This window comes from Triturus cristatus, chromosome 11 (genome assembly GCF_964204655.1).
Source record: "Triturus cristatus chromosome 11, aTriCri1.1, whole genome shotgun sequence".
In the NCBI taxonomy this organism is placed as follows: domain Eukaryota; kingdom Metazoa; phylum Chordata; class Amphibia; order Caudata; family Salamandridae; genus Triturus; species Triturus cristatus.
In genome coordinates this window covers 891783003-891794964 of record NC_140594.1, presented here as the reverse complement: position 1 = coordinate 891794964, position 11962 = coordinate 891783003, and the positions used below count along the sequence as shown (strand labels likewise).

Here is an 11962-nt window from a genome sequence, read left to right as displayed (position 1 = left end):
GTTCCACAAAACCACTCTGCCCTCTGAGAAGTTCTACCCACACAACAGGATTTGGTATCTTTATTTCCAACTTTGTATTGCTTCATATTATAGCGGGGGACCAATTGGCATTCGCGACCTTAGTTACTTTAATCCCCAAAATTTGCCAGTGAGGCCAGCCGGAACCCCTATGTGGGAGGACGGGGACGGCAGACAGACTCGTGGAAGCCTCTCCCAATTTAGCCTATTCAGTAATACCCCATGCCAGCCGCATGGTCGGTTTTGGCAAGGTTATTGACATGCAATCTGCCCAATACGGGAGAAGCATAACGAGGCATCTGGGGAGACCTCATTTGATAGTCTAATAATTGGAGAGGAGTTGGTGAGGTCATCCACTAGCACCCCCTTTCCACCAACTATCTCTAGGGGGCACTCACTGGTGGCTCGCCCTGAAGCACTCGAGCTGACTCTGCCAAGCAGGGAGTCGATCGAGGGGGACATTTCACCTACGGAAGCTGTGGCGTTGCCTATCATTGAGGTGGCTACTGCCACTGCCAATGCCCCTCTTGCAAGTGAATTAGCAATGGGGTGGGGAGGGGATGGCAGTGTGACCCTGAAGGTAGCTAGCTGGAATATAGCGGCCCTTGCACGGAACATAAGCATACTAGATTGGAATGTATTTATAGAATCGTTTGGGATTTGCTTGTTTCAGGAAACCTGGTGTTTGGAACCACAACACAAGATGGGTTATACCACCTATTTTGTCCCTGCCATACGACCGAGTGGAGGGAAGGGGCACCCCTCGGGAGGGTTACTAATCTGGGTAAGCATCTCCCTGCGGTACTCCATAAAATGTATAGCTACTAAGTCACCTGACCTCCAGAGGCTAACAGTGAGAGGGCCATGTGGAGGGAGAGTGCTTGAAATCTTTAATATTTATGTCAGAGGCACACGGGGCGGCTCGTCCACTCTGCACTCAACTGGCATTGACGAGGAACTCAGAAATAGTAGCGCGGATTCCTTCGTCATGCTAGCTGGGGACTTCAACTGTACATTTGAACCCCTTGCTGTGGACGATGTGCTAGGCACCAGAGATGATGACGTAAGGAGAGGTATCCCACCGTTGCAAATCACGCCAATTAGAAGATGGACCCAAAGTGCCATCGACCTTAATGCCCTCTGCTTGGAGCATGGCCTTAGAGCAACTAATGGCAGATCCAATTCAGACCAAATGGGGGCCCATACGTTCAACAGAGTAGGGCATTCCTCACGGATCGACTATATTCTGCTGGACTATCGTTTGTGGGCTCACCTGGTGGATATGGTGGTCCTGCCGTCCATTGACAGTGACCACAACCCTCTGTCTCTGTCTTTGTCCCCTCTGTGGATGGGATGTTCCCTACCCCAAATCCCACATGTGTGGAGAACAACACATGAAGTGTGCCCCTCTAATTGTGGTAGGCGCCTGAAATGGAAGAATATTGTTGGTAATGAGGGAAAGATCTTGGAGGTAAAATCTATAATGGCTAATATCATACCTAGTTTAGACTCCCCCTCTATCAGTGCTCAGGAGGTATCCACACTGTTTGCCCAAACCACGAACGCATTAGGCGACCTGTTCTTAGTCCATAATGTGGGAAAAAGGGATAACAAAAGTGGCGGCACGAAGGGCAATGCTGGGTGGTTTTCACCTGCCTGTCACGACGCCAAAAGGGAATTAATAAAGGCAGTGAAATCCAAGAATGGAGCCCTGATTAGTGTCGCAAGGGGCAATCACAGGAGGGTTATATTTAAGGCAAAGGTAGAATGGGAGAACCAGTTTTGGTACGACTTGAAGGTTGCAAGCCTAACGAAGGACTCGAAGGGTTTCTGGGACCTATTAAGAGCTAGGGAGAAACCCGTGGATACAATGATAACATGTAACATACCGGAGGGCGCGTGGTTTGACCATTTCTCCCAGCTCTACACAATGGTCCCGGGTAAGGGGGTAAGTTTGCCAGAACGGCATCCCTTAGTATCCTGTGAGTTTAATGATGAGCTCCTGTTCACAGCTAAGGAAGTGGTAGGGGCGATTAAATGTCTTGTCCCCAATAAAGCAGCAGGCCCGGATTGCATACCAGGGGATTAGCTACGTATTAATCCGGAGGAGTGGGGAAAATTCATCGCTGCCCTACTGAATGCTAGTTTTGATGGGGCAACTTTCCCGGTCTCATGGAAGGGTGCTGAGGTCGTCCCAATTTTTAAAAAAGGGAGCCGGAACGACCCAGCCAACAACCGCCCCATAAGCCTCTTAGACTCTTCGCAGAAGGTGGCGGGAAAAGTGGTTTTGGGAAGGGTATTGCAGTGGGTTGAGGAAAAGGGCATTCTTTCTGACTTTCAGGCCGGCTTTAGATCGGGTATGGGGACGATAGAGCAATCCTTCCGGCTTATGATGCTGTATTGGAAAGTGGTTGTACTGGGCAAAGGCAGTCTATACCTCGCTTTTATAGACCTGCGGACTGCCTTTGACCTGGTCCCACGCAGCCAACTCTGGAGTGTGCTCGATGAACAGGGTATTCCACCATATCTACTAAGCATACTGATAAACTGCATATTATTGAAGTATTTTTCAACCTTTCCAGCCACTTTTCTTGCTATTTCCTCAACTTTGATTCCCAGTCTTGCTAATGATATCATTTATTCACATGGAGCAGTGTAAGTTTTATATTCCTTAATCTTTATTATTCATATGTTAATTGAGTGTTAATGTGTGCCTATATAAGTATAAAGAAGCCCCAGTTTATATATTTGAATCCTAATAATTCATCTATAGTATACTCATGTTAACCAAATGTGTATTCTTTACATTGGGCTAACTGCAAGTAGGCCTCAGTTCCTTAAAGCTTTTCCTTGTTAAACATAATATTGATTTTAAAAATGCTTTCACAAGCTGCAAAAGCTAGAAGAGTAGATCATTGTTTTGCTCTAGAAATATTAGAATAGATCCTTTTAATTAGAAGTCTATTGTGCTTTACACCCTGCATGAGTATGAGAAAGATCCTCCTGTACCATGTGTTGTGAACCGGTGATACATTCAAGGCCGAGCAATTGTGTGTGTCTTTGTTCGATGATGGGAGCTAGGGGAGTTTACATGCTACAGGGAGACAGAGAAACCTGATTAGTCCAAGTTTGGAGGAGCGGGTGGGAAGATTTTCTGGAGAACATGCAATGCATTTTAGTAGTTTGTCTTAGAATAGTATATAATATCCTTTCCTGATTTGGCCAAGGTAAGTTCTTTCCCTAACTCTGCTACTTGAGCTCCCATATTTCTAATTCTTGAGCTAAGTCCTTTTGCCCTGAACTTTAACTTGATTAATTTCAGGATTAAACCTTCTGTTTAAGATTTCCCCTTGCCATCTTTCAATGCTTTATTCAGTCTAGGGAAGTTCCTTTATGTAACCAATACTTCCTCTGTTCTGCATTTGGTACCTTATGATGATTTGCATTGTCATCTAGCTGACATATATTGGTGGATTGATTAAAGTGTTGCATAACATTAAATTTATGCTCACCAGATTAATTGATTTACTAAATCACCGAAGCCTGTAACTTTAATTAATTTGCTAATAAACCTTCACAATTTGGAAACATCATCTCTGTCATTCTTGTAGACCTTAAGAGGTTTTGCTTTAATTTAAAATGGTTATTCTGAAGTTAGTTCCAATAATACATATCCAGCTATTAACCAATGGTCCATACGATTTGTGGCACAATCCGTTTGACCATAACACCAGAGCCCGAAGGTATAGAAAATCAAGCTGCATCAGACACATGCTTTCATTTACTCTCTTTTTTCCTTTTCATCCTTTGGCCATAGTGTTTATCAGCAGAGTTTGCATCTGTCTTCCCCATCTCGTTAGTTTTAACACCCGTTTTGGAAGGGAGACCTGGATAAGCTAACATCATCAGGGATACCCTCATGTACAGCTCATGGGTAAATGGTGCTGAATCTAGGTACTCTACATGATTTGAACACTTGAATGTGTTGCCTGTCATTAAACATTGGTGGCATGCTAAATTCAATATACCTGATCATAATAAGTAACACATTAAGCTATTTCACCCACACCAAGCCACCTTTCCCCCCCTTTACCTCAATTTTCTTGCAAATTTACCACATCCAAAATTGAATTGTTCAAGCAGGACAAAGGGTTACTTAGTTTCTAAGGCACTTTTGGTCATATCTTATGCAAGCAATTGAAAGCCAATCAGTGTCTTATCATTTAAGGACCCTTTTGGGAGTTTTAAACACAATATTAATTAGTTTGGCACAGACCTTCCCCTGATATGCCAGCGAAACCCTTCTAAGATAATGTTCATGTAGTTCACAGTGTTGACACCCACAGATCTGAATGGTCTAGGTTCATAACAAAGTCTCAGCTCTGATTTTGGCAGTGCTATTACACCCCAGATTTGATATACCTGATGAAACAACTCGGCTTCATTTTCATTGGTACCAGGCATAGACTTAACAGTGAGCAACTTTTTCTTTCTGCTGCTTAACTGCTTTTTAATTCGAGGTTTTGCATTGTGATTCTTTTATGTGACATAATGATCCCAAAGAACAGTAATATTTATAATAATAATAATAACAATTGTGAAACCTACCTCCTTAGGGTGGTCTCCCTCCCAACTTTTTGTGCCTTCCTCCTCCATTTCTCTGACCTTGTTTATGCTGGCCTTAAAACTCAGATCATTTTACCACTGCTAACCAGTGCTAAAGTGCTCTCCTCTAAACATGGTAATATTGGTATACACCCAGTTAGCATATTTAATTTACTTATAAATCCCAAGTAAAGTGGTACTATGTGTACCCATGGCCTGAAAATGAAATGCTACTAGTAGGCCTGCAGCACTGATTGTGTTACCCACTTAAGTAGCCCTTTAACATGTTGCAGCCTTGCCATTGCAGAGCCTGTGCATGCAATTTAAACTTCCATTTTGGCCTGGAAATCTAAACCTTTTGACAGGCCCAAACCTTCCTTTTTGATACATATAAGTCACCCCTAGGGTAGGCCCTGGACAACCCAGAGCGCAGTGTGCAATGTATTCAAAAAGTAGAACATGTACTTTTAAGTTGTATATGTCTTGGTAGTAAAAAAAAACTCTTAAATTTGTTTGTCACTACTGGAAGGCCCATCTCTCCTATAAGATAACTTTGGAGATGCCTATTCCATTTTTATAAGTGAAATTTCCAAATGGGACCAGATAACCCTCTCAAGTTTGGTATCTCTGGAATCCTAATTCAAAATCATAATTTATGGTGAAGTTGGATTTTAAATTACAATTCTGAAAATGCCAGTATTGGTAAGTTGGCGTTTTCTTGCCTTAGCCATTTGGTGCCGGCAGCCTGTCTCTGGTCACTTGCCTGAGTGTAGTTGGAAGAGGGGCTTTGTGTATTTATTCTAAGCAGCCACACACAATGGGAACTTTTTTGTGACTGGTAGGGCCATCACAGGCAGGATGGGAGGGATGAGCTGGGCAAATCCTCACTTACACTTGAATAGGCTGTGTCCTGTCTTCACACAAAGGGCCTAACAACCCTTCATTGTCACTTCAGGCAGCTTGGAACCGGGGCAGGGAGGCAGAGCATCTGTGCACTTCAAAGCCCCTGTCTAGACATTTCTCCCATCTTCCATAACCAGGGCACCAGGGTATAACAGAAGGACCTCAGACACCAACTCTTCATTACACTTCTGGATCTGTGGATACTCTGACAGGAAGAAAGACTGCTGTGCTGCCGAAGGACAACCACTCTGCTGGACTGCTGCTCTGAAGGGGCTTCTACTCTGCTGTACTGACCTGTTGCCTGCTGTGCTCTTGCCTGGGAGAAATGGACTGGGCCTGCATCTTTTGAACCCAGAGTGACTCCAAGGGCTAGTTGGCTGGCCTCCTGATCTGAAGCCTCACGGACGTAACAGGATTCCAACAACCTTACACCTGCACCTGGACTCTGCTATCTGTGATTCTACCCAGATAAGTGGTGCCACCCCCTTCCTGAACCTTTGGAAGTGGGACTAAGGTGCTTGCCAGCTAAACCAACTCATCTTCTCTGCTGATCGGAGCATCCCCGAGCAGAACAGACATCACTCCAGCTGAATGGATCGGACCTGTCACAAAGACCTGTTTCACCTCTCCAGTCCTTAGAACAGACGGATCAGCCTGATGGCATGATACATTGACGGCACAGGCCCTTGCATATCTCATCGACAGCAACATCGACAACGGACTCCATATCACAGCTCCTCCAAACTGCTGCATCGCCCCAACTGCATGCCGTATCTTCGACGCGGATCCTTGCAAGGCTCCACAACCAGGATATAAAGTAGTTTGTTCAGCAGGTCAAACTGACTCACTCTCCAACATGTTCAGCCTGAATTTGTGACTTTGTCCCAGTCCCGGGCAATCAGATATCCACAGTTGGCACTTTGTGCTTTTCGGTGCTATTTTCTCTAAAAACTTTCAAATTCAATAAAGTTGGTTCTACTGATTGGGGTTTTTGTCATTTTGGCCTTGTTTATTCATTACAAATTCCCTTCTTTTTCTAAATCTTTTGGGGGCTCCTTCTGTGATGTGTTTTCATTGTTTTAAGTGTTTCACAAATTCTTTACATATTGCCTCTAAGTTAAGCCTGACTGCTCTGTGCCCAGCTACCAACGGGGTGAACACAGGTTGATTTGGTGTCTATTTGTGCCTTACCCTGACCAGGATTGTGGTTGCTACTTGACCAGGGCTTACACCCCAGTCAACCAGTGACCCAATTTCCTATTCGGCTGTAAACATAAACATAATCAGAAGAAGCACAAAGTCAGCAAAAAAATATTAATTTACACTGAACATGTATGTTTTAGCTTCTTTCTGAACAAATCTTCTTTGTATGTAAGCCTCAAGGCTAGTGGCAGGTTGTGAAAGTGCATCCTCCTATTTTTGCTAATCTGATCCTAGAGGTGTTCAGGAGGTCGACTTCTGAGGATGTCAACAAATTGGGAGACAGTAGAGAATGATCCTTTTGCTGGAATGTTTGGTCCCCTATCACAGACGGCTCTAAGGCCAACACTAGAGTCTTGAAAAGTATCTGTTTTTTTTAATCTGTAGCCAGTAAAGTTGTTTAAGCTATGCAAATGGACATTTGGAGCGGTATATTCATAGTTATGCGAAGCATTTTGTTAAAATCTGTAAGTATTGGGAGAGCCTTAAATGGAGCACATCCACATAGTCGAACCTTTAAGTTGCCAGGGCATGAAGTATATTACTCTTAGTCTCATTAGGAAGCAAATCCAATGTTTCATAAGGGACCTAAGAAGTTTCTAAATTAAACAGATTGACCTGTTACTGAGGAATGACTTACTCCACTGTAAAGCTGATTCGCAGATGTCGACGTCTGTTAATCTCTAAAGAAATGCTAGATGAGACACTGTTTCAAACGCCAAAAAGTTCTAACAAAATTAGGAAGGTGCTCGGACCTTGGTCAGAAAGAAAGCTAAAAGTGCAATGGGCCCATTTCCACTTTCTAACCCTTTCTCACAAAGCAGAGGTGATGAAAACTGAGGTGTAGATAGGTGGCATCAATAACAATAGTGCAATAAAGTCACACACAAAAAGTGGGTTGGAATCTGTTTTTTTTCTGTAAGATACCTGTTTAAGCAGCAATAAAATGCAAAAAAGAAAAAAAAGTAGGCATTTCATGGAATGGTACAGAACACCAACGACAATACTTAATAACAGCATCAACAATAGATAAATCATGGCACGTCCTATTTCTTTCAGTTTTATATTTTATTTCCGAGGTAAAATAAATATTTAAGGATTCCAAAGGCCATGCCTGTTTGACATACTTCCAATATTACAAAGCGGGGTTGGTGATTTTCAGAGATTGCACAAAGTGGCCTCATAGGAAAAATATGTTTAAACAAAGGTGCATGCTCCAAAAGGGGGAGAGAGATGGCATTGACATTCCTAAAAGCTTTTTGAAAGTAAAAAATTAAAATGAATCTTGGATGAATTATTGTGGCATGACTCAACAGAAGAAAACTGAATTTAAGAAGTGGGCAGATTGAAATGCACTGGACAGCTGCTTTCGCAAATTTTAAGCCCGGGATTTTAACACCACAACTGCATTACATTACATTTTAACTTCAAGATGACAGGCAAAATTAGCTCTCACATTTCACTAGCCCTAGTTTTGTGTAAAAAATAAATTAAAAGAATAATAACAAATTACAAGTGTCCATAATCATTCTGAACTCAAAGATAAAAATGGTTTAAAAGTCGCTAGTTTCAATCTTCTTAAAAATGTACGCTGAGACTTATTGCAATGAAATATTTGCTGATGTGCTGCACAGTTTCTAAACTTCATCATGTCAATGTTCATGCATTTCAAATATAGGACATTTCAAGTCCTCAGATATACTGCGTGCAAATAGTTCCCTGGCCAACTGACTTTAAACAGCTACACAAAGTATATACAAACATAAAAAGTAACAGAATGTATTTACAGACAACTTAAACAAGAAGAGCACATCAATATGGAGGAAGACTCAATCACTAGTTTGGAAAATTCTGAAAAATGTACAATTCTGTAAGTGTACTTCATAGGAAATGTTCTCAATTGAACAAAACCGTGTAAACAACGTGGAAACTTTAAATTCTAAATTTACAGTCTCAGTAGGAAATATATTTCAGGTTCATCAGCAGTGCAGGGATCGGTCTGCAATGCAGAATAATCTGGATAAAACTGATCCTTATACCTATAGCGAAGTGAAGTGCAAGAGCCTTCTGGCACGCCCCGCCCTTCGAGGCTCTCCCCATTAAAATCATTTAAATATCCAGCTATGTAAGAACCAGTCGAATGCCTATTGACAGGATGTGGCGAAGCGGTGGGTTTGTTGCGAAGGACCACCGAAGAAACACCAGAGCTCAAAAGCTTTTGCTTATTAGCTTCTTGTTTCTCCTTGGCACGACTTGCGATATTGCGTACCCTACTTTGACTTCTAGTTGATAGTTTTCTCACCATTGGCTTGGGGATATCATTGTCGATTTGCTGAGAATAAAAAGAGGGACAGACATCTTCCTGGTCAAAGGAAACAAGTTTTCTTAACTGTTCAGTCAGAGGGTCCGAAGTCGGCGTTAAGCTTCTTGTACAAGAACCTGTGTTTCCGTTTCCAACACCAGGGATGAAACCCCTACTTATGCGCTTATACTTACTATCAAAGTTGCAGGAGATGTCCTCTGAAGTCAAATCGCCAAGGCTTTTTGATTTGCATGGACTAGGTTGCTTACTTATTGCAGATGAATGGAAAGGTAAAGATTTTTTGGACTTGGGGATATTTCTGTTATGTAATCTGCTTCTTCGGAAGACATACAATGAGTCATTAGGGTTATTTACAGTTTGCAGATCAATGTCTTCTAAAAAGTCATCATATTGATGCACTTGCTTGGGACTTTTCTGATGGACTGCGGTTAAGAAATTCTCCGGCTTATCAAGCACAGGATTTGGGTTACCACCATTTGATGAGCTATATAAGCCATTGGCAGAGCGATTAAGTGATTCAATACTATGATGTTGGTTCACGAAAGAAGCAAATTGGTTCATTAAATTTGTTTCATTCTCAGCAATGGCTATCAACTGGTCTTGACACTCTCCCTCAAGGTCAATTAAACTACTTCCTGCAGAGTTAACAAAAGGATTCGGACCATCTGTTGCAGCAAATGGGCTACAATTCTCCAGAGTTTCCCAGCTCGATAGCCATGTTTTTCCTTCCTTTGTTTGCATTGATATCTGAGGAGATGCTTTAAATGATAGTTGGTTCTCTTCGGTCTCATAGTAATTGTTGCAATGGAGTTTATTTTGCCCATCACAGCTAGGAGCAGGTGACAAAACATCCTCATGAGTAATTGTGTATACAGAATGCTCAGTTGTCTCAGGGCTGGAGAATATGGTAGTGTCAGCAGTTGAGTATATGGCTGATTGCACAGGATACACACTGGAAAAAGGTGGATTTTTGGGTGTGTTTAGACCGAGTGTAAACATGTGGGATTGTCCAGACGTTAGTGTCTGGCTGCTGATTCCATGAAGGCTTGAAACAAAAGTTAAATTTGTTTTGTCATCTGTGCTATCAAACATTTTAATTAATGCAGAAACAGAATTGCCAATATCACTATCATCAGTTGATGACATCTCATTGATAAGTTGAGAAATGTCACTATCCTGCATGCCAGCAGCGCTGTGAAAGTCTTGGGGGTCAGTGCAGATTGTAGAATATGCATCCATCAAAGAAAGAGATGCAGTCCCCTCACTTTCTCCAGCTACATCACACTCCAAACTGCTGATCTTTGATTCTCCCTGCACATCATACTCATTTGCCATACTCTGTTTCTCTTTTGCCGTTTGCATGTTCAATTCTTCATTTGATGCCACAGAATGAACTTCTTCTGATTGGTCGTTAAATTGCTTTGTATGAGACATGTTACTCTGATATTGCACAGGCATTCGACATGAAAGGCCTAAAATCTCTGTATATTGATTTGTACCCAATTCCTTGGTCGCGCCATCATTAAAATCCCCCTCCTGATCTTTTCTGGCCAGAGACGAAGGCAGCAAAAAACTTGTTTTTTCCTCATTTGTTGTAAAAAGGGTTTCGTGATCTGTTGAGATTTTCCTGTTTTCACTTGTACGGCTTTCTGTTGAATCAAGTAAACAGCACATTAACATTATGTATGGTTGTTTGCACACTTACACATTTAACCAGACTGACAAATGGAGAACATTAAACTGTTGATGGAATAAATTACTATGGAATTTTGCAGGTCTGGAAATATAGGTGTGGTATGAATACATGGGGAAGTACATTGCTAAGATTTCCACAGAAACTTCCAATAAATGTAAATTACATCACATTTGTGATGTAATATATTTACAAATGCCAATGAGGGATCATGCTCTGTGATTAATGATTACCTTCTGAGGTTCCTATTCAGATTTGTACTATAAGGAAGAGGGGCAATAAAAACAGAACAAAAGAGCTCTGTTAAAAAGAATCAAATATCTGGTAACATGCACGATTATGAAATGATACATTTGAGATTACATAGTTGGCAGCAATAAATGTTCCAAGTAGTACTGTAATTGGGGTGCTTGTAGCGAAAGACAGGAACATTTTCTGATCAGCGACAAGCAAGCATTATGTAATTTTCCAGAGTTGAGAAATAGGGTCTTCTGAAATAAATTGATCAACCAACTTTAATGCATATTCATGTCATCCATCAATAGGGCCATTCGAGCATCCATAGCAAAGGATTAAAAAGCAGAGTATTTTAGCACAAGAAATTGCAATAAAGATTTGTCTTAGCTAGGTCAGACTTTAGAGTGGTGTAGTGATAGTGTGTGTGAGGAAATGATAGGTTTTAGTGTGTATGAAGAAATGATAGGTTTTAAGTGATAGTTAGAAAGTGGATAGGAACTAGTGAGTTTAGCTGTCTTATATTTTAATTTTTCAGTGCAGGGGAAACGTTAGAGAAGGAGCAATAACCATTGAGGAATCAAGAGTATTTGAGGGTGCACCAGTAACGACAAATGAATATGTCGAGAATGTTTAAGACTGTTAGATGGGGAGATAAAGCGAGAGCTGAGTGATCATTTTAAAGAAAATTTAAAAAAGCAATAGTCCAAATGAGCCCGAGTGAGGATGGTCTAGTATTAGCGAATGTGAGGCTAGTAAGGGCTTGAGATCTTTGATAATATTCTTACGCAAAAGGTTTCTGAAAGTATAACAACAGGTTTAAATGAGTCTGGATATCAGGGTTGAAGGAGTAAGGTGACTGTGCTAACATGTATAATTGAGGATAGTTGTGTGATGGAAATTTGGATAAAGTGACTTTTTATGATATGTGAATGTAGATAGGTAAGGAGAAGTTTGATGATGTGATGGAAAGGCGTGTGTTGTGA

The 11962-nt window shown here is 41.5% G+C and overlaps 1 protein-coding gene across 7 annotated transcripts in view; it reads right to left on the bottom strand.

Moving 5' to 3' along the window:
* Window positions 1-7775: 7775 nt before the first annotated feature.
* PLCH1 (phospholipase C eta 1) overlaps window positions 7776-11962 on the bottom strand; it is a 944957-nt gene continuing 940770 nt past the window's right edge. For all 7 annotated transcript variants that reach the window (XM_085634800.1, XM_085634805.1, XM_085634802.1 and 4 more), the window contains one exon: window positions 7776-10698. In XM_085634800.1, the coding sequence (XP_085490926.1) occupies window positions 8672-10698 (2027 nt within the window). In that variant the 3' untranslated portion in view covers window positions 7776-8671. The remainder of the gene's footprint in view (window positions 10699-11962) is intronic.